Raw genomic sequence first — 24,221 nt, 5'->3', positions numbered from 1 at the left:
GCATAGAGGTTTCTCCTGTTATGTTGTGCTTCTATTACATTAGAACCATTTGCCATATTGGACCTGATATGGTTCTAAGAATAAAGTCGTAAACTGCTTTCTAGGCCTGTGTAACTGAAGCATTCACTTGATCCTACATTGTTATTGTGATTATCACATGTCCAAAATGGTCAACTTCACGTGGTTAGTGCTCACATGTTTGCAAAATCTCAGTGTTGACCACATTGAAGTTGCGAAATATGATCTCATATTTATTATGAATTTCTTTCTTTCTTCTCTGATGTGGGTTTCCCACTTTTCTGTGCAACTGTGATTTATTTATGCGACACTTCTTTTTTTAGTGTACCTCTTATCTCAGGGACTCTGTCTTAATATATGTTGTTGTGCCAGTGCTATGAGCCTGTTTTGACTATGATTTGTTCATGTCCAAAATGTAAACATCCCTTAATATTGCTGCACTCCCACAGTTACTGGAGTGAACTCAAGCCAAAATAGAGAGTCACTGCCAAGACCTTCTCTTATCTTGCTTCACTCCCACTCACTAATCTCGGATTAATTCGATTAATTCTGATCTGTCTTTCCATTTTCCAGACCAGCGTGCCTTCTACCTAATAAATTCATTGACGATGCAAAATGGCAGTATCCATTCATCCAGTAAACTTATTTTTAAGGGTTTTCTTTTTCTTTAGCAGCTCATTTGTCTTCAAAATTCTTTTTGTTCTTGTGTTGTGAAATTGTTCTAAAATTCAAGTAATATTCAATTTGAGTCTTAAAATATTCACTAATAAGAGTTACAGTATGCATTAGGAAAACTTACCCCAATTACAGAGCAAAATACAATTTGAATAAAAGTGCTGCAAGGACATATTTCATTAAATTTTAAACACTCGATATGAAAGCAATTTCGATTTTTTCTGATTAAAGTCAAGTTACAGAATCGCAGATGCTTCGAAAAGTCCATATTGCATATCAAACACTGGAGGCATGCCATATTAATGTTCCTGTTAAAAGGACAGTGACACTAAAAATGTATTTCATAATGCATGTTTGGTCTTTAGAAGCAATATGCAATTTGCCATTACACAACATAACTGTGCATTGTCACGAGCACTCATTATTTTTAATAAGCCAGTGCCTAAACATCTAAACTATTTTATCACCAACTGGAAAAGAAAAAGTCTGAGCTTTTGTTGCCCTCTGCATTGTTTCGGTGAGGGAGCAAAGGTGGAACGTACTGAGATGTTAAGCAGTGATTGACAAAATGCGATACACAGGGATCAGTAATTGGCTATATCATGAAACAGTCGTGATTCAAAAAGTGTATTTAAAGAAATTACGGACAATTTACATCAACACACAAGCATATCGTGTCTATGAACAGGTTAGAGGTGTTAATAAACCTGGCGTATTAACTGGCTAACTTCCAAGTACAATCCATCTATCCATTTTCTTGCACTTCTTCAATTCAGGGTTATAGTGGGTGGATGCCCATCCCAGCTGTCATAAGCAGATGCATCCTGGACAGGTCACTTTCTGGACTAACACAAAAAGACACACAGCCAAAATGACCAATGAATGTCTTTGGAATTGGGGAAGAAGCCCACATAGAAAGACCCCAGACTGGATTTAAACCCAGGATCTTCTTGCTGCAAGGTGACCAGTGCTAATCATCACACCACTATGCAAGCATGAAAACAAATTAGCATCAGTCCACACTGTCAAGTCAGACTAATCCCAACCCAACTAAGTCCTCCCACATTTATGAAAGGAAGAATTTTATCACTTATATATAATTTCAGATTGCTCCCAACACAGGTTGTTGCTTAAATAGACCCTTGTATGTTGCCTTTTAACAAACCTTGCACATCAGAGAAAGCAAGTGTTCCTGATTAATGTTCCTGCAGTTCAGTCTGTTTATTTTCTACTTTTTGTGAACTGAGGTGCATAGTTTGTTTATGCACTCGGCCGACGCTGGATGCGTCCTCTTAATTTCCCTGGTTGCTCATTGTAGACCTGTACATTCGGTCTATGCTAGTTTCCAGCCACTTGCGCCTTACAGCACGGTGCCTCACATTGCTTTCCAGCTTTCACTGGCTGTAGGTGACAAGGAAGAAGCTTTCCAGTCACATTTCAAAGAACGAAAATAACAAATCTGTCCAGGGAAGTGAATGTGAGTATAGGTTTCTTATACGGGAAATGTACGCCACAAACATAAAACTACTAATGCAGGGTGTTGAGGGGGAGCAGAATGATTGGTAAGAGTCAGGGTCTTTCATTTTGTCATGTTTCTTTTTTCCCCATTTCTGGGCTGATTTTTCACTGCAGGGCTAGTTCCATTCACTTGAATTTATTATTTCTTGCACTGAGGAAGCTGATGAAGTCCAATGTCTGTAAGCGAGTTTGTGCGTGCCTTCGCGCACATTAACGCTTGTGCTGGGTGTATGTGTGTGAGGAGATGAGACACGCGTCTCTTTATGTGTAAGGGAGCCACGCTTTCATGGCTGTTTCAGAGCTCGCTGCCTCAGAGTTCGACAGAGCGACGGAGCCAGAAGCGAGAGGGAGAGATGGAGAGATAATAGGAATGGAGGGTGAAAGAAGGCTAACACAGTCTTTAATGAGTTTCCTTGGCTCTCTTTGCCTGTTTCTGGGTCAGGGTCCCCTGGCTGAGGATGTGGGTGGACTGAGGACGATAGAGCAGAAAAGAACAGTGTAAGCCAAGGTCTGCTTGAATAGACTTGTACATTATAGAGTCATCACCTACAGTACATAAAGATGCATGGGAGGAAAGGCCACGCAATGTTTAGCTTATTTCTTGAATTGATAGCGAATGATGGAAGTTAATCAAAACAACTAATGGTCTTGTTGTGGCTCTTTATTGCATGTACACAAACACAAACCCCAAAGGTCAAAGGTCACTTATAGCTTATATTCAATTAGCAGGAGCTTAGAAGTCCATAAAAAACACATCCAAGCTTACTCTTTTTTGATGAAATGCAATCACACACCTACAAAACAGGATGTGCAAATGGTAAATGGACAGGTTCTTATAAGACCTCACCTGCATCATAACAGGACAGAGACAGACCCCTCCTCCGCCTTGCTGAAGGTGGCTTTGGCCATTTTCTGGTTGACTCCTCCTGCCCTTTCATTTCCTAGCAATCAGCTTCAATCTGTGGCAGGTATGGAGGGAGAGATAACATTAGGGAGACATCATGGGGAGATATCTGCTCAGCCAAGACATTATTTAGTGCTCTCAAAGCATCCAAGAGGCAACCTCTGTCAGACAACCAGGCTCCAGCATGTCCACACAGGACAGAGAAATAGGTAGATAGAAGGACATGGAAGAATTACTGATGGGCTGATAAAGTATTTTGTTATCTGAACAGTCTGCCTTCCTGTTTCTGTCCTCCTGTGCTATGTTACTGTCTGTCTGCTGCAACTCTCTTTCAATGACTCAATCCATGTCTGTCTGGCTGAGTTACTTTGAGTGTCTCCCAGTGTTCCTCCCTCTCTCACCTTATGTTTCCCACTGTAACTCTGTCTCTATTACTTTGCCTTCTTTCTTTCGCGCTTGTGAATAATTAATGTCTACCGGTTCGATGGTAATAATAGAACAGATCTGGAGGTGACAAATGGGATGGCCAATAGGCTTCATCCTTCCTTCTTCAAAGAGTTACAAAGTTAGCTGGGCTCATTTGGTGGGCGTGTACACCCATATATTTGTGCCACTTTTTTTTTTTCTTCCCTCCATGTTTGTGTGTGCATGCACATGCAGTTGTGTGTATGTGATTTAAGACAGGGAGATGAAAGGGACTTGTAATTACAGGGAAGCATATCTGTCTACTGCAGAAGTATCCGAGGAATGGCATAAAATGGGCCAGAAGCCTGAGGTCATTAGATCTGGAGCATGTGTGCGTGCTCGCATGCCCGTGTGCGAGAAAGTGACAAAAGCAAAGAGCGTGTGTGCGCGAGAGAAAATGGGAGACACGGATAGATCAGCTTATAATTTCAGTTCCTCGGAGTCGACCTCTGAACTCTGCTTCTCATTATTGGCTCTGCCGTGCTCGCTTCTCAGCAGTAGCTGATTGTGGTTAGACCGAGGAGGCAGTCTTATTGCCGGAGAGGAATCACAGAATTTCCTGCGCTCTAAAATACACTTGTGTAAACATTCCAAAATATCAAATGATAGGGATTTCACTGTGTGCTGTGCACATGGATAATCCCATGCAAAGGCTGTGGTTATAATACTGTCCCACTGTCTCTTGTCTGCTTTCCGCTCTTCCATCCCGTCCTCCCACTTTCTGTCTTGGGATTTTGGCTTCTGTTCTCCACTTCGTCCTCTCTTTCCTTCTAACCATTCTTCGTTTGTTTCTCTCTTCACAGTTGAGGATGACTTCATTGGTCTCGGTGAGCTGCCAGAAACGTTCCCCTCAGACCCCCCAGAGCCGCTGCCCGTGTTTTTAATGGAACCAGAGGAGGCCTACATAGTCAAGAACAAGCCTGTTAACCTGTACTGCAAGGCCACACCTGCCACCCAAATCTACTTCAAGTGCAACAGCGAGTGGGTTCACCAGAAGGAGCACACTGTGGAGGAGAGGGTTGACGAGAACTCTGGTCAGTAGAAAGATCGGCTACGTGCTGACTAGCAACTCTGTTTTAGAAGACATCATGCTGCACAGACCATTAATAAAAATTGTTTTCTTCACAGAAATGCATCCTGACAGCTAAAACATGATTTGGTTTTATATTATCGTTTAAGAAAATCAAAGCAGTTGGTTAAGGTTCGCAGAAGATTGTTGTTCTGATAAAAAGTTGGAAACGTAACCTTGAATCACAATATGATGTTTTCATATTTTCCCAAAAGCAAGTGTATGAGTATGAGTTCTGACAAAAGTGTCTTTACAAACATACGCTCAATGTGAATCTCTGCTTATAAATCTTATTGTCCAGCATATTTAACTGCTGACCTTGCCACTCAGACTGTAGGTGAGGTATCTTTCATTTGGCACCATCATTTCCATCACAATCATACGTTTATGCATTTGAGTGTGTATATTTTGTTTCAGTGCCTGCTCAATAATCCAGATAAGGATATTCCAGAAAGTTTTTCAAACAGTGTTTGTGGAGTGGAGAAAGAGTTTGCCGCTCATTCAACTGACCTCTTCAGTTTCTGCAGGTTTCCTCAACTTCATAAACAACACAGATTAGTGATCCTTTATGTGTCAGGAGTTTTAGCAACAGCTGAGATGCATTTTTTTCTCAAAAACACAATGTTTTTCTGGCTTTCAAACCTGAAAACACCCTACAGTACACCAAAAATTGTTCTGCCCCGAGGATCGGGTCCTCTGGCACAAGAGCAAAACGATGTACGCGATTAAGTGCTGAGGAGATTGCCGTAATTTGGGGATACCAAGCAACTTTTGGCACAACACAGAAGAGCTGCCTTGTTGGGCCTGAACCCCTACAGACCAGATGTCACTCCTTTAGCGATGATGTTGTCACATCCTTGTCGGGGGAGAAAAGGTGGTTTGAGCGGGAAAGTCAAGGAAGCTGCGTATGTGAAAAGAGAACGGCCATCTCTGAACTAAGAAAAGGGTAGATCTTTCAGTGCTGTGATTGCAGTCATTTCCCAATTTTCTGTGAATAGTATTCCTGACTGTGGATCAGTGTTCTTGTCAATTTACATTTTAAACTGAGCTCGTGCCTCGTTGTTAGTCAGTGGTTCCAGTTTCCGTCATTATGCAGCTGAGACTGAAGAGTTCATTTGGGTGAGTGATGAAACGTTTCTTCCACTGAAAACGTTGCGCATAGATGAACAGAATCAACTTTTTGGGATATGTCTGTTTACGTACCTGTTTTGTTGAGCATCAAGAGGAAGTGATGGTAGTGAAGCTCCGGTACGGTTGTTTTTAAGAATTCAGTCCCCAAAGGCACCAGAGCCATTACACACAACAGCCCAGCACTGATTGGCTGCATTCAGCCGCTGTATTGGAAATTGAGTTCGTTCTGTCACCCACAGGTACCAATCACATCGCATTTACCCTTTTCATTCCACTGTTTTGACACACACACACACACACACACACACACACACACACACACACACACACACACACACACACAGATAGTTTCTCCTTTACTTAAACGTGAATTCACACACATATGCATACACTTTGAACATCGGAAAGCGTGTTTTAACTTTGGCATTTAATATAAAATACCTCTGAAGTTCCATTTTACTGCAATATACAGTATGGGGGAAAAAATAGCAGTGTTAAAGATGACAGCCAGAGCATATACAAAAGAAGTGTTACAGCAGTGGTACAAGATACAAAAGCAGATACACAGACAAAAGGATTCTTGCAGTGAGCACAAACATGAAAGGAGTTATTGGGGGAAAAAACAAGAAAAACAACACGCTTTCCAACCTGAAATACTTTTATTTTGTGACCTAGTGTACTTTAGGTAGAATACACCGATCTGAGCTTGTGTTTCGTAGTTATGATTATGACAAAGAAGAGGGTGAGGTATCAGTGGCTCTTAGCCTTTATGTCAGAAGGTTTTTAGCTAAAAGCATCAACACGGAAAACAACCCACACATCATACACGCACCCACTCTACATAGCCATATCCACAGGCTATTTACTGCAAAGACATTCATTCATTTATGCTCTTGCACCCAGCACAAACACACACAACACCACAAGAGCTCAGTGGATGTGTGTAGCCCTTCTCATCCCACTCCACTGCGCTCTGATTTCCCCAGATTGACAAAAAAGAAGCACCAATAGAATACGGCCAGCATGGTCAATAACACTGACAGTGTAGCCTAAAGAAATCTGATATCTTCCTCTGTACGAGTAAATCTTGAGCCCATTTTCTCTTTTTCTCTCGTCTTACCTCTGTTAAGGTGTTCTGATCATAAAATAAGAGATTGCGAGATCAAAAATGTTTATGAGACAAAGGATAGAAATTCCATTCAACTTTTCTTTTAAATACAATCAATTAAATTGTTAAAACTTAAAATTTTTTACTCTTTACTCCTTGCACTTTTGCACAGTGCTATACATACAGGGGAACACTGTATACATATTTGACTTTTATCCCAAATATACACAAACAAAGGGAAGAGACATAGTGCAAAGGTTTTAAAGGGCACATAGTTAAAAAGATAAAACTAGGTTCTATTTAAAAGATTTCACCTTCTTCGATCAGTATTGTAGCATAAACCATACAATAAAAACACAGGGACATCCCAGAAAAAAACTTGGGAAAATGTGATTGATGAGCACATGTCAGGGAAAAGACACAATTTTCCTGTCACTGAACATGCTTTGGAGTACAGGAACATCAGCCTCTAAGAAATGGAAAGAGAATTACACAGCTGTAATTCTGCCAACTAAAAGCTTTCCTCAAAAACACATCTCTCTTTCTCTCTCTCTTTTTTTACTTACAAAAAGGACTTTTCTTCTGTTAAAAAGGCTACAAATCAGCTTTGACTCAATCCTGTGAGGCAGTAAAACATATAAATGTAAATGTTGCGAATACTTTTTAAAGGCACTGAATGACGCAAATGACATTCATTTTAAAATTTAAGATGTTTGCGTCATGAAATCCTACCGGCTGAAAGCACAATGTGTGCGTCATCAGTAGCTGGAATGCAATCAGCAATACAGGACTTGATTCACTGTACACAGCATGAACCAACTTACCTGCTGCCTTACATCACTGGTGCTGAAGTGGCTTCAGGTATATGTAATGTCTAAAGGTTTTTTTATTCCCATGAATCTAAGGTGCTGTAAGCCACAAGTAGCACATGAGCATTAAAAAAAAATACACTGCATAAAAACGATTAACACCTCAACAAGTGGCATGATTGTACATGATCTTTTTGTAAGGAGCCGGTGATTACATGCAGAGTAAAGGGGCCATTTGAAGAGTTTCTTTTGATCAGCAGCCAGTTATAAAAGTAAAACAGCATGTGCATTTGCCTGTGCAAAGGAAAAATAGTCCAAAAGAAAAAGGGAACTTATATTTACACAGTTTCCAGAAGGAAGCGTCATTCTGACATGTGGCCATAAACCATTTCAAATTGGTTGGTGCTAGATTGGATCAGCAGGAGGGCTGCTTTGCTGTGATTGGTTATTCAGTTGTCTGCCGTATGTGACGACAGACTCTTCTGACAATCTGGTAGATAAAGGTGCATTAGAAGAAGCGAATTAAAAAGTACTGTCTGAAATGTTTTTATCACTGTGAGCTTCACTTTATGTGCAGGTGTTTCACAAAGAAAGGCAGGTCGTTTAGAACCAAAGCCACTGAGAAAACATTCATAATTTTAAAGGTAAGAACAAGGCATTAGCTACCCAGCTTGCATTACTAAAATATCATTGCACATTATGGCTTCAATAAATATATCTGAGTGATGTTCTGCTGATTATGTTAAAACTTTCCTGTGGTATTGTGTAAAATGATCAAACGAGGGATGTCAACTAGGAAATGGTTGAATAAATGCAATACTAGATTGTAATCTACCCACCTTGAATATGAGGTCAAAGGAAATTGGCTCATGTGCGCATCTACAATCATGTGAAAAGAACATTTTTACAGAACAGAGCATTTTGTGCAGTCCTGTGACAAAGTAAGTGCACCTTTACTGCTTCTATAGGACTTAATTTTGTTTGTTGGGTATAAAAAGAACTAGAAAGGACATGCAAGTAAGCCTGGACAGATACAACACCCAAGCAAAATAACTGGGTATTGAATGCAAAACCTTTTTGAAGATTTTGTAGGTGCTTAACGTGGCCCAAAAACATTGTAGCATTTTTAAAGGCACTTCATAGTCTCTGTGAGTGGAGAGTGCATTGATCTGTGCAAATGAGTAGCAAATTAATTATATGTAGGTGCAGGTAGTGTAACGTACACCGGAGACAGCCTGTCACTTTCTCTGAGATATACGTTAAAAGATCTAACAGATGCACCCTTCATCTCACAAGAATATCAGGGCACTTATGCCTCCCACCTCCTCCATCTCTCCTTCAGTGACCAATGGCGCCTGTTTTTGCTTGACTGGTTTGATCAATAATGTTTCCTGGTGCTAACAATAGGCTGCTAGGCTAGCTCATGTTAAAAACCACATAAATAATGAATCCTCTCAAAATGAAGCCCCTAATTTAGCCAGTTATTAATGGCTTAGGAAGATAGTAGCCCCGCCTCACTGGCCCTGACACAGTTTACACACCTTGATTTTAAATTGAATGGCCGGTTTTATTTTGTTATCATTGTATTGATATAAAGCACACTTAGAAATTCTAGCTGAGCACACATGAAGTCACTGGATGAGGTCAGCGGGCTCGTTTCAGAGCTCTGATTTTTCCATCAGGGTGATTCTTCAGATGTGTTTGAAGTGCAACACAGGAAAGGAAGAGTTTAATCCAGGTTTAGTAATCCCCGTGAAGTCATGAATGACTCTTAAAGGAGACTGATAACCACTGCAGGCATCGTCATCATTTTCGATTCTCTAATGGTATAGAGTATGCTAACAACATCAGGCGGATAATTGATCACTGTAGAGCCCTTTATGTCTGCAGCGCTGACAGAAAAAAAACAAATGACTGATTCTTGCGCACGTTTTAGACCTTCTGAGAATTATGAGAATCTACTTACTGTTTCCACTATTGATTTTCCCTCTGCTAGACTGGATGTGATGCTCCCACAAAAGCACATCCATCATCACATTCTCAAACTAACAAAACATCCTCTCAGGCGAGCATACTGGCATCAAGTAGCGACGACCAGAGGTGCACTCTTTGGCACTCGCACATATGTGTTGAAAGCCATACACGCCGAAGCAAACGGTGACAGAATAGACGTGGCTGTACCCCTGCCTGCTGGCACACTGTGTAAATTTTACATGAGAGGTAAGCTAGTGTGTGGGATGTCACTATGCTTGCTCTGTGCCAGAACAAGGAGGCTGTGTGAATTCACTGAACCTGAAATAAATTGGCATGTTCGTTTTTTAACCATCCAATTTCTTTTGCATTTTCCATTCAACCAGAATGTCACACAGCTACCATGTAAACCAATCAGAGCTGTGCTCTAATAATCTAAGGAAAAAGGTTCAGGATTTACACAGAGATAATGGTTTTTAATGGGCATACCAGCAGAGCAGGATTAGTATTCACTCCTGAGATGCTGTCTCAGGCAGTTATCAGGCAATAATCTCTCACATAATAATTAGTGATAGAAAGTCTGCTGTTACATTAACATGAGTGGCAGAGATGACTGCACATATGTAAAACTAAAGTAACACTGAGCCGGCACAACGTTTGATTTGAGCCAGGAGCCTTGATTCAGATTACTTCTTTCTTTTCTTCTCCGGTTTTCACATCACAAACTAAATTAACAAATTGTTGCAAATTAGCTTATCATCTGAATCAGTTGGCAGTGATTCACGCTGCAAAGAGCTGGATGTCAGTCAGAGATTAGATTACTGATTAAATGCACATTGCGGCACAGATGAGTCAATGATCTATGACACAGTTTTGAGACTGTACATAATAGCGATGCCACATTGACAGCACATGGTGTCTCTTAGGTAAGCTTAGTTAAAAAGATATTTTTAGCATAATGGCTAAGTTAGAAACACCCAGATATACAGTTTAGAGCTCTGGCTGATGTTGGATTTAGATGCCACAGAGCTGTTTTTGGAGATCTGTCAACACAACACAGTTGCATCTAATACAAAGCAATGATGATTTGACAGAATGGTCAGTACTACTGTCAGCGGTTGCTATAAGGCACACATACAGTAAGACCTACATAATGATATTTTCTGCTTTATTGGCTTAGCCCAAACCCTGTAAGCTTTGTTGCTTTGTGATTTATTTTTTATTTTTTTTGTGGAAATTTCCAAACTTGATTATCTAGAGCAGGGGTGTCGAACATAATGCCCATGGGCCAGAATCGGCCCAGTCAGGCTTTGGAAAAAGTGAAGGAGGGCATACATTTTTTACTGTTTTCATAAGACCTCCCCCACTGGCCATTCGCACTGCACCAAAGTAATAGAGATAAACAGTGACATGACAGGAACATTTTTTTCACCATCTGCTATAGAAATACTTATTTATTTTTTTATATGGGTCTTTGGTTTAAAAAAAAAAAAGGTCTGTTTTATTATTACAAAACACTCTGAGCAATGAGATACCAGAAAATATTCAGTTATTTTGTACATTAATTCTCACAATTTAAGTCCAAAGAGTCGTGCTGACAGATTTTTCATTTACTTGAGCAGCATTTCTTCATCTTGTATGAAACCTGAGACGTACTGTTGAAATTGCTCTTCTTTATCTTATAATAAGATACCTCAGAGATTCATTCGGGATGTTGTTAAACTTCTTTACATTGAAAGAAAGGGCAGCTTCACTGGTCCGACCCAAGATGTAAAATGATTTTGACAGCTATGACTTGGAGAATGGTACAGTAGAAAAACAAAAAGTGCAAAATTCAAAACTGGTACCTATCAATACCTACCCTTAAAGTTGCAAATAGGTAATTTATTCATTTAATACAGTAACTCTAACTTTGAAGAAGAAAAAAACTCCCTTACAGTTGTAGTCTTTTGTCAACACAGGCATTAATCGTTAATTCCACCACAGCCCACTGTTTAAATTAGCGTGCACTCTGTACAGCCCTTTTAATTTGTGCCCTGTCAAGAGACCCCAGCCACACTATTCTTTTTGAATTAACAGACAATGATAGGGGGTTGTTGCAGACAACCTAATGTTCAACAATAGGATTAAAATGACCCAAAGATTTGAACATTTTTGCAGAAAAAAATAGAAAAAAAGTTTGCACCACTCTTTAAGTGCTGAGTTAAAATAGATTTGTTACCAATTCAACAAACAGTTAGTCATCGTCTCAGCTAACAACAAACCTTTCTACAGGGCAAGGCACTAAAACTCGATGACTAATGACTGGGGGGGGAAGCAAATGACAGGCAGTGTTTTGGAACTGATGTCAGGGCCTGAATTTGGTATACAAACAACATGGTGCTGATGGCACAGGCAGCTGCTGATGGTGTAATGGTGCGGGGAATGCATACAAAAAGGCGATTCAAGAACAACTGGCAGCGATTTGATAGTCCCACTTTCACATCATTGCTGACCAGGTACATGAGCATGAGAGTTCCAGGAAAATGACATCAGCTTAATTTCTTTCCAGTAGGATACACAAACCCCTTATCTAAGCCTAATGGGGCAGCACTGTTGGGATGAGGTGGCATGGGATATTCACAGCGTGAAAGTTCTTTTTAAAAAATCTGCACAAATGTTGCAGGACTGCATGCAAAATGCGAGATGTTCCAGTGCCCAGCAGCATCCAAATGCAGTTATAGGGACCATCTCCATACATATGGAATACTTTACTTCTATTAGTTACAAGCGTGCTCTCGGTTTAGTTCGGATACTTGTTGAGATTCTCATGATGTCTGCAAAACGCAGTCTGTTGCAAATGCATTTTTTTCTCAACCTAGCCTTTTTGAATGCATCATTGTCCTCTTAAATGTCCCATCCTGTCAGAAAAAATATTATGGATTGAGAAATGAAATAAGCACTGTACTTCAATAAACGTCGGTGTGTCACATAACGCACACATAGACTGTTCCTAGGTTGCATGTACATAACTCAAATGCTCCAACAAATAGGCATTTACAGACATGCAGAGATGTGCACACGCTATGGTAGCAGCATAATCTGCTCTAGAGGGGCAGCTGTGGGTAGAGGCATTTGTTTTGGGGATGATTTGTTTGTTTGGGCCCTGGCACCCAGATGAGCAGTAATCAGAGGAGTTAGCAAACAGGATTGTGTTAGCCATGACGCTGAGAATCCTCCCCCACAAGGCCCAGACCCAAGCAGCTCAGTGCTCTGGCTCTAGAATCAGGACAGACTGACACAAATATGTGTTGTTTGAGTTTGGTGTGTATGATGTCACATTATTTTAACCATTTCAGCTGTCCATCTGTTTATATTTTCTGGTGTTCAAATTAATGTCATTTTCCTGCACGGTCAATTCTTTGTTTTTTGTTCTCTTTACTGTTTCACGTCTCCGTGATTTAAAAAAAAAATCCTTTATGTTCTTTTTCCCAGGTTTGGTCGTGAGGGAGGCCAGCATAGAGATCACTCGGCAGCAAGTGGAGGAATTGTTTGGGCCAGAGGACTTCTGGTGTCAGTGTGTGGCCTGGAGCTCCGCTGGGACCACCAAGAGCCGCAAAGCTCATGTCCGCATCGCCTGTGAGTATACTCCCCCTCCTTTCATCCCTCTCTTCAGGCCATTATTCACTTATCATCTCTCTCATCTTTGTTTTTCTCTCCAAACAAAACCTCTCGGTTGCCAAGAAAACGCATCGCAGCGATGGACTTGTGTATCTTCACAGATTCTGGAGATAGTAGCAGTGAAAAGGAGGTTTTGCTAACATGAGATTCAAGCGTCCCTTTGAACTTGAGTTGGTAAAAAGCCAGTACAGTGGTTTCCTTGCGGGCAGCACAGACCTGAAGAAGAAGCACAGAGGGGGAGAAAAAGAGCTGAAGTGGCGTCTGTGCACTAGGAGAGCTGTGGTGCATGTTTATGACTTCATTTGTGTATGGTCCTCCTTTGTTCTCGGTTTGTCGTCCTGCTGAAAAAGCACCACGCAATTGTTTCTAAATAATGAGAAACATTCTGTACTGGATCTAAAGTTTGGGCTCATTTTTTAACAGTTTTCCCCAAAGGATGTGGCAAAGAAAATCAGAAAAAAAGGGTAATGAAACCCCAGAAGACATGATGCAGAAAGCAAGAGCTGCTTAAGTCTGACTGTGACATCAAGGCAACATTTTTGCAACACAGCTATTACGTGACACAACTACTTACACGTTTTTGTCAAAATTCCACCTGAAGGAAATCCTATTATAGTATCGGCTAGATCATTGCACTTCCACCTCCTGTCAAGTAGTTTCAAGGCACCGTGACTGATGCATCTTTCCCATCTTCACTGTTTCTCTTTAGACTTGTGGCAAACTGGGGGAAAAAAAACCTGCAATACACACTTGGAGAGTGTATTGTAGTTTATGTCAAATATATTGTCAAAACTGGATAAGGATATGACTTGAGCTGTTGATGTTTGGTGGGGAACTGTCAGAATGATTTCATCTTTGCTATACAGTGCATCAGAAAGCACCTCGCAAAGTCAATATCCAGGATTTCACCTGAACCGCTCAATTAAAAGCAACTTAGCAGTGATGGAGCTGTCTCTCCCTATTTTTATTCGATCATCTCCACTTCTTTGTATTACTAACTCTGTATTTGCTCCATATTCTGCACAGTTTGTCTCTGAATTTAGTGCATTCCCCTTTATTTCCAACACCAGTATCTCTTCCTATTACTGCTTCTATTATACTAGCCTGGTGAATCCGAATCACGCCTCTCAGTCTCCCACTGAGTCCACTCCCGCTGCTCCACCTCCTATAATCACCCGTGATGAGCAGCCTGCCAGCACTAACCTATCCCTCAAATCACAATGGACCCCTCTTCCCCTCCCATTAGCTTCTGCTGAATGGATTAGCTCCTCTACTGGGCTTTCTCTCCAGGCAGGCTTCTTGTCAGAGCCAGACTCTATCCCGTTAGGCTAATGGAAACTGGGGTTGTTTTCCTCTCCTCTCCCATCATCTAAACATATACTGTTTAATCAGACGGTGAGTCACATCTAGCGCAGATGAGTTAAGAGGCTGCCGTGTTGAAGAAGGAGCTTTCAGACTTGCTGGAAGTTCGGCTGAAATTATTGTGAGAGCCTGTCAGAGGAAGAGAGAACGTGTGCATTTCTTGTGTGTCCTTCCCTTCATGTGACCTCCACAGAACCGTTTTAATTGGCCTCTATTTTTGGGGTGCAGTTATTGCTTGCCACCGAGGGGTAATGAAAGTATTTTCACAGAAGCAAATTAAATAAATTAATCAAATCAGAAGAAATGGCTTTCAGGACTGGCGGAGGGGAATCATACACAGAGAGAGCAAATTGATTTTCTTGTCTGTTTGTGGACTTTTGGAGCAGGTAAAACCAAAGCAGCATTGCATGTGACTTTCCTCGGGATTAAAACTCTCAGAGTAGGCCTCCTGATATCGGATTGCACCAGTAGCTAATGATTTCCTAAGCAAGAAAAGTAATAATTTCTGAAGTCCGCAGTGCTGGTGTAATTTTGCCTGACAAGTAGCCACTTAAGGTAATGGTTGTCATATGTGTATCTTTCTGTGGGCCTGCGAGGCTGGAAGTGTTTGCTTGCTGAGGGGAGAATGGTGTGTCTCCCGCAGGAATGTCTACTCAGCTGCTCCCACACCCTCTATGCCGCAGTACCGCTCAGGGTTACGAGAAGTGAGGAAAGGAGAGACTCCAGCAGGGAGGTGTAATTTAAACCGACATCCAATAAAAATCTATATTGCAAAATAATCGCTCGTATGCTACTTACTGTTTCATCACAGGTACATTTTGATTAGTGAACTACAAAAGCAGCGGGTGTTCAATTTTTAGTTGAATAAGAAGGCTGAGGACTAAAAGTGTGAATATTCCACATAAACACACAAACACTGGCCTTTGCCACTGATAGTAACAGTGTTGCCTGTTAAGCGAATTTATGCTCTGAATAGTAAATGCATAATTTAACTAAGAAGAGCTATGAAATGAAAGGAAGAAAAAGAATTGGGTTTTGTTCCAAACAAAAAGAGAATAAAATATGTAATAGGAACCCACCGGCCACTTCATTAGGAACAATTTGCTAATAGCAGGTTGGACTTTTTTTTTGCATTCAGAACTGCCTCAGTTCTTCATGGCACAGATTCAACAAGGTGCTGGAAACATTCGTGAGAGATTTTGGTCCATATTGACACATTTGTAGCCCATTCATCGCCTGCATGTACATGATGTGAGATGAGATGTTGTGGCCATGGGAGTTCTTTGTATACAGTGAACTTACTGTCATATTCATGAAACCAGCTGGAGATGATTTGAGTTTTGTTTATGCAAAATTCTGACCCTACCATCTGAATGTCACAGCAGAAATCAAGACTTGTCAGACCAGGCAGCATTTTTCCAATCTTCTGAGCCCATGCGAGCTTTAGCTGCAGTTTCCTATTCTTAGCTGATAGCAGTGGCGCCTCGCGTGGCTGCTTTAGCCCATCTGCTTCAAGGTTTGACATGTCAAACGGTTATTTGAGTTACTTTTCCGTTCCTTTCAACATAAAGCAGTCTAGCCATTCTCCTCTGACACCTGGCATCAGCAAGTCTGGTATTTCAGAAACTGTTGCTCAATAGATATTTTCTCTTTTTTGGGTGTTTTCACTTTATTCAGGATCAGGGGCGGGGGTGCCAAAACACCTCGGACAGGTCGCCCGTCCAATGCAGAGCTTAGACAGAAACCATTCACGCTCACATTCACACCTATGGCCAGCTGTTAGTTAACCTGACACATGCATGTTTTTGGACTGTGGGGGAAGCCAGAGTACCTGGACAGATAATTTAATTTGTTAGATTTGACTGTAGTGCAAATTTTATAAATCATAAAGTTATCAGTGTGTACCTGTCATACCGTGACTTCTAATTATTTTATCGTTAAGGTAGCATCCATCGCTATAGAATAGTTCTGATGTATCTCCTTTCCTTTCCTCCTGCCCACTTTATCTTAAGGAAACCAAACAGCTTGTGTGTCCTTGGATTGAATTGGAAAAACCTCTGTCAAAGAATATACCCCTGCAGTCATTCTTTCTTTTAATTTCATACCAGACTTTTACGGAAATTACTTTCAATTCAGCAGTCACCCTTTCAGCCATTACAATACATTGAAATGTGCTGAATTATAACATATTCCCCTGAAGACACGGGTACTCACGGGTTGAACTGGAACAAGGATACCTCATGAATTTGTTATTTTAAGGATCATTTTTCCAAATAAAAAATGAACCGTAAAATGACTATAGGTATTCTTTAGTGTTTCCAGGTGCTGCATCATCATGTATTCTGTAATAGGAACATGATCTGTCTTCTTCCCTTCGGGGATGCAGACCAGTTCATTCTAAACAGTGAAACATGTCTATTTTAAAATAATGTCTCTAAACCTAATAGCTATTGAATGAAATGAAAGCAAATGAAGAAACAAAAAAAAAAAATCTGTTGTGATCAGTCTTTGGAGATCTCTCGTTTTATTACAGGTGGTAATGCTCTTTTCATTCTGTATCCATTCATACACCATCTCCCCAGACACTGAAAAGCATTTCTTTACTATGATAGATAAGGAAAGTGTATCCTGTTACACACTGTGCCTAAGAGTCTTGAGAGTCTTTAGAGATTTACACGCAGTTTGCTTTGACTTTTCAAGTGCAAATCCTGCCATACGATCTGTGTCACTTCAGACTGTATGCCCACATCTAAAGTCCATGTGCTATTCTAGGACTATAAAATATAATAAATCTGTGCCTTATGTTGGTACACAATGTCAGTAGCTGTACATTTCTGTATTAGCAGCGTTCTCTGAAGAAGAACAGCTGTATCCTTTTAAAAGATCGAGTCCCTGAATGAAGGTCACTGCAGGATTTGTTTTCATGGACACAGTTAGGTGTGGGTTGAAGAAGAAACTAATATATCTGCTTGCTGTGGACTTTCCATGTGGTCCCTCTGCTTTTAGGGTTCCTTCAGGTACTTCGGCTTCAACAGTCCAATGACATGCAGGTTAGGTTAGCCGGACTTTCTAAATTGGCCATAAGGGTGGATGTCATCATGCAAATCTCTGTGTGTTTGTTAGCTGTGTGATGGACAGGCAACCTCTTCTGTCTCTGCCCCGCTTCTCTGTCCCCAGTGTCACAACTCTGGTTGGTTAAGCATTTAAAAAAATAGAGAAGGGATGGGTGAACTTTTTTTAATGTTAATTAAGAGCCCATGTTGGCTTATCAAAAATAGGATCTTCAGGTCAGCCTTCATTCTATAGCTTGTATAGTTCAGTGCTGCCAACATCAAAAGCTACAGGAAGTTGGTGTAATGCAAAATACAGTTTTATAACTGGGTTTTTTGTTTTTTTTGAAGCGCAATGTAAAACGAATTAAATGTAGTAAGTAACATGTGGCATGTGGTTGTTTTTCTAGAGAAAAGAGCTCTAATGGGTGCAATCATGTCCAAGTCTCTCCTCTGAGCAGCTCATCTCAGTTAGACTTCCTGGTAAAATAAAATACAGTAGATGACATTATTTTTCAATATTTTGATGAAAAATTAACATACATTACAATACATTACATTACATTACATTTCAAAATGCATTTTTGGTAGAATAACCAGTGACATCTGTTAGATTATAAAGCTTGCATTCTCGACATTGGTAAGTTGTCATATTTCCGATTGACTGACAGATGTATAAATATCTACCAACTACTCAAGGCCACCTTTGTGGTACTTCTTGCTGCAGTTTGCTGTGATGGCACGCACGCATGCACACAAACACTCACACTCTCTCTCTCTCTCTCTCTCACTCACACACACACACACACACACACACACACACACACACACACACACGGACGCACGGACGCACACAAAGAAAGAGACAGCTGGTGATAGAGCCTTTTGGTTTGTTTTACCCTTCAGTCATTCTTGACTGTGCGCGTTTCCTCATCCACATACAGTATAGGTGCCACATTTTGTACATTTGTCTCCTCAGGAAAGGGAACAAAGTTATGTAGAATTGTTGTCTGGAATAAAATATGTTTTTGTGCTTTGCTGAATGAAGTTATTCACCCCCAAACCGAATGTGTCAATAAAAGTGTGTATGACGAGAATTTTGCAATGCTTGTGAAAATGGTATCACTGGGGTTTGGAGGATTGATTGTAGACATGATGCTTCAGTGCCTCTAACGTTGCTAAGTACTACTGTACCTCCTCTCCTCTCCTCGCCCCTTCTCGTCAGTTGATGCCCACTGCTACTGTCTCAGTCTGTGCAGCATGATATATGTCTAATGGGCTTCAGGTTCCAGTGTAGCATGACACCTTCAGTAATCCTAGCCTGTCAGCTCCACTATACCTTCCCTGCACTAATCCATAAGGGCTCTCACGCCAAGAAAATGTTGGTTTTCTGATGGAGCGCAAGTGAGCCCCTTCTCCATATTTTCCATCCATCTATTTCAAGCAATCTGTGTGTGTGTGTGTGTGTGTGTGTGTGTGTGTGTGTGTGTGTGTGTGTGTGTTGAAGATGAGCTTGGAGACATAACACTCACCTATAGTCTGTTTTATATATACTGCTTTTACATAGGCAGGTCTTATTGACAACTTAACCTTTCTTTTCTTTTAATTGTTTTTATAGCTTGTGACATTAACACTGGTCGGCTTTGTGTTTAATCTTAAACATATTTCAGGATATACTGTCGATCTTCCAGTATGATACACTTTCATTTAGCACTAATACACAATGTCTTTTATGTGTTTTTTCAGACTTGAGAAAGACATTTGACCAGGAACCTCTTGGAAAAGAAGTGTCACTTGAACAGGAAGTGTTACTTCAATGTCGCCCACCCGAAGGCATCCCAGCTGCTGAGGTAAGGTCCAAAAGGGTGTTTCATGAAGCCAGTGCACGTTTGTTGTTAGGATAATATGTTTGAACAGGTAAGTACTTTTCAGGGAAATGAAGGCAAAATGCTCTCACCTCAAATCCACCCAACTGACTTCTTTAAAAAGAGGTAATTTTCACTGACTTTTGGGATGGGTTTTTGGAGATATGCCATCATTATTCTTGGCATTATTTTTTGTTAAGTATATAAAATGTTAAAATATCACCTACAATATTGTACTGCATAGTGAGCTCATGCATTTTTTAGCATATATTGTAATTTTGGTAGTGTCAGTCACTGATTCTGTTCTTCTATTCTCTAAATAATTCAGGTAGAAACTGTGTGTTGATTACAGAATTTGCCTCAGTTTTAAACTTGCCTATTTCAGAGGTTTCAAATAAAATAACACTGAATAAATCTGACACGCCACACTGCGCAGATAAGGACATTTTTCACCACTGCCCGGGTTATTAAAGTTCTTTGGGTATTTCCTGAACATCGGCCTGTCACTGCAATTTGGAGGAGAGAAAATTGTAATTATCTGCCGAGGGATAAAAAAAAAAATACATTCAGTTGTGTGACTTTGCTACCTTAGCTTGGCCAGTATCTCCTCCCTGCCGTTCTTTCTCCCTGCCCGACAGTAGAACCCTATTAGGACTGTATTTGAAAAGGCTCAGTTGAGATTGCAGGACCAGTTGTGAGTTGTAGGGACTGAACTCTGTAAAAGCTTATGAATGACCTGGAAAAGCTGAGTTAAGTGAGTGGAACTGCACAGCATTTATCCCTGCTGAAAGTGCTGACAAGCTCAATGGACGAAAGTTTAGGAGTAGCACTCCGCAGACTCTCCTCATACAAGCCAGGCTTTAGTCAGATAGTTTTCCTGTAACAGCTGTATAGTAATGGTGATTTCTACAGCCTGTCTGAGGTTACTGTAAGCCCTGGATTAGCTCAGTGTAGCGATCAAAGACCTAGCTTGATTACAATCATACCACATCCTTCTGAATTGCTGTGGCAATCCAGATGTACAGTGAAGAGTAAACAGGAGATTCTGTTCGCCTGGAGTAAAGGAGCCGCTGTTGTTTTAGTGTAGATACCATCAATTGAGAAAACAGAGCACTCATACGATGTTTAGCTATTGTAGTAATTGACCTCTTTTAAAAACATTATAGTCTTTTCAAATTTCCCTTCACTTGTATTCAGACTAAAGTCAGTAATTGCTTTCTATTTACTTTTCTTTCCATGATCTACCTGACTTTTCAGTGTGTGTACAGAGGCACACTTCCAGCTCTTTTAACTAGTCCCTCTTACCTCATGGCTGCTAAAAAAGACAACAGTCCCATTTTACTAGATAGTTCCCCCACCCTTTTCTTCTGAACTCAAACTCAGCTGCCTCGGAGGGAAAAAGGACAAAACCGAATGCTGCTTTTTCATCTGTGTTTGTCAGGCCTCTTCTCACATAAGCTCGCCAGAGAAAAAACCTTGGAAAAAGCAGATGGGCTAAGTCTGTGGTTACATATGAATCTGGAGAAATATGTAGCAGCCGCTGTTGAGAGAAAGATCTGTCATATTTCACCGGCTCAAGACACAAAAAAATATAGAGAGGATGAAGGCAGAAGGAGGAGAGCTGTTAAGGTTTGTCGGGGATTGGATCCACTGAGTTGTTGTCAGGCCTCCAATGAGCTGTCAGCTCACTCTGTGGTTCCTTTGCAGGCCTTTGCCCAGAGAGCAAGAGGCTGGCAGGATGGCAGAGCTGTGGCGGAGCCATAAAAACCCCATACTCTCACAGCACTTTTTTTTTTTAAATCATGTGCCGTGTGGCTTCTCTGTCATAAAAAAGTACAAGTAAGGCATGCACATCTGCTGACTGTCCATGTACTGCATTGTCATATGTTTTAACTTCCACTGACATGTTCCCATGACAGTGTACCAGCAAGGACATTAATTTGCCTGCATACAGAGAACTTGCTGCCAAAAGACTGTTCGTCCGTTCCATGTAATTACCGGTGTGATTCCTGGCTCACCAGCCAAAATTAATTCACATGGACTGCAAAATAGATTCACCACTAATAAATGACAAGGAAGAATCTGAATTCTGTGCTTCCTCTTTTCAGTTGAGTATATATATATATATATATTAAAGAAAATCTAGCATTTCATTCATTATGTATTACAAAATACACTTATCATCTTCTTATTGTCTTGATTTTTAAATAGTTTTTAATCTACTTTCAGTTTCTTCTGTATACATGGCTCTGCATATTTGTTTTATTTAGCAGTTTTTCTTTTACAGTTTGGTTTCATTTTAAATATTTGCATGTTTCAGTTTTGACTGCTCAAAAGTGTTCGGCTTTAGTTTATCTACTTATTTTTTTCAGTGTTAGTTTCTGCTAGTTTCCTTCATCCAATGACTACTGGGATAAGCCACAGCCTCCAAAAAGAGTAGAGAAAGAGCATAGATGGATTTATTTCAGAGGGAAATTTAAGACACACACAGGAGGCATTACAGGATAAACACTTAGATCACACTCACGTAGACACCCCAGTTTCACATAAGATGAAGTAAAGCCACCCAAAGCTGGTTGTGTTAACAGACTAAAACTAACAAAGTGGGACATTTCCTACACATACATATACAATATACAAACAAGCACTGGTCTACAGATTGGGGTGTTTTCAGTCCCATTACCACAGGTGTGTAAAATCAAGTAACTAGGTAAGCAGTCTTCCTTTTAAAAAATAATGGGTCATTCTATAAAGAGGTCACTGAAGATTTTGCTGTTATGGGATGCTACCATTGCAACAGGTCAGGTTTGGAAATGTCTTACCTAGCTAGTGGAAGTGGAAGCATTTAGGAACCACAGTCACAAGATGGAAGACCATTTAAAGTTACAGAGCAGGATTGCCGAGTGTTGAGGAACATAATGTGTAATTCGCCAACAATCTGCTGACTCAATAACTGCTCCAAACCTCCTCTTGCATTAACATCAGCACAAAAACTGTTCACCAGGAGCTTTGTGACATGGGTTTCGATGACCCAGCAGCTTCTCTATGTTTAATGTGTAGATAAAACAGTAACTTTGTCAATGTAGTATATTATTATCTTAAGTGCATAATATTGTTCTTGCTAGATTTTGTTATTTTCTGTGTGTAGTTTTTTTTCCAGTTAACTTTTACTTAACTGTAATAACCTTGTCTATTGCTACTGTTGATTGGTGTCTAAAAACATTGTTCCACAGGTAGTAACATATTGCTCTGTTGTTTCGCTTTAGAAAAGATTCTGAGCTGTCATTAGAACTGAAAGCACTGATAGTTTGTGTTACTTCAAGGTGAATAGTTTTAGTTAAGCTTTCAAAAAGGCGTTCTGTCGAGATCAGCTATAATGCCAAAAGTGTTTCAGCTGTTTGAAACGGTTAGTTACCAAAGTATTTCAGCGTCCTCCCAACCAAATACATACTTGCACATTCAAAGAAGAAAGAAGCCCACATTTTGCAGAATCAAAGTAAGTCAATCCTAATTAGTTTTGATCTCAGATTACAAAGAACTGCACTGTTTGACGCGAGCTATTATCTATCTCCTGGTTCGTCTTTGTCTTCCCACTTTTTCAGATGATTTACATTATAAGCTGTCATGATGGTTTACCATAGTAATGACATCCTGTGATTCTTTTTAAGTGGTTTTGAGTTTTTCTTGGCTTTCTGCGTGGGCTGTTGCCCTGAAAACTAAACATTATGCTGAATAGCTTGGATTGCTTCTGTGATGATGCAGCAAGTTTTCATAAAAAACACATGAAACATCTCAGAGGTTTTGGTACTTGAAGTTCAATCTAAGCCATTTTCATGTTTACTTAACTTATTTTTACTGAAGCACAATTAGTTGTGGAATACACACACACACACACACACACACACACACACACACACACACACACACACACACACACACACACACACACACACACACACACACACACACACACACGCAGTTTTGCACACACAAAGAAAACAAGCAGCAGGCATTTATCTTGGCTCTCCCTGTGACCATTACCAATGGAACTTTGGCCTTTGAGAGCTGAAATACAGCGAATTGGGTTTCTGGAATAGCACAGGGATTAAGTCATCTGAATGTCTTGTATGGTCTGAATAAATTAGACACTCAACAGGCTCCCTTAAAGTCATTGTTACACCTTTCCATAGCCATGAATATTTGATATGTACTTAATGAAGAGCAGAAGGAAAATCTAACTGTTGAGGCTATTCTAGGAACAGTAGAATCGGAGTGATTTGGCACAAAGGCTCTGTGCACTGTTTCACTGTTATATCAGCTTAGTGGCTGAGTGCTATCCGTAGTTATAGTAATAAAGGTAAAGATGGGAACTGAGAGCTTCTCACCAGCTCAATGCAGATCCTTCCCTTTGAAAACCCTCAGGAGGCTCTTTCATCCACATCTAAAGGACCTCTCGACAAGCAGCAGCGGCCTCTTTTTATACTTAATATGTGGCAGCCTTATAAACTCGACAGCAAAAAGAATTGTTTCTTTTCTTCGCCCATTCCCTCCGTCTCCATTTCGGAGCGCTTGTCACAGTCCTGAGACAAAGACAAGAGTTCAGAGGTTACGCAGGA

General features: G+C 40.5%; 1 protein-coding gene across 3 annotated transcripts in view; it reads left to right on the top strand.

Moving 5' to 3' along the window:
• unc5cb (unc-5 netrin receptor Cb) overlaps nucleotides 1–24,221 on the top strand; it is a 129,515-nt gene that overhangs the window by 63,590 nt on the left and 41,704 nt on the right. For all 3 annotated transcript variants that reach the window (XM_085279614.1, XM_085279616.1, XM_085279615.1), the window contains exons 2-4: nucleotides 4,384–4,614; nucleotides 13,143–13,286; nucleotides 19,487–19,590. In XM_085279614.1, coding sequence (XP_085135740.1) covers nucleotides 4,384–4,614; nucleotides 13,143–13,286; nucleotides 19,487–19,590 — 479 coding nt within the window. The remainder of the gene's footprint in view (nucleotides 1–4,383; nucleotides 4,615–13,142; nucleotides 13,287–19,486; nucleotides 19,591–24,221) is intronic.

The sequence above is a fragment of the Mchenga conophoros genome, linkage group LG7, assembly GCF_057382185.1.
Source record: "Mchenga conophoros isolate Kocher_MC1m ecotype Shallow Benthic linkage group LG7, M_conophoros_male_GT1.1, whole genome shotgun sequence".
Classification (NCBI taxonomy): Eukaryota; Metazoa; Chordata; class Actinopteri; order Cichliformes; family Cichlidae; genus Mchenga; species Mchenga conophoros.
The sequence above is the reverse complement of the archived record's forward strand: the minus strand, read 5'-3'. Positions and strand labels throughout refer to the sequence as shown.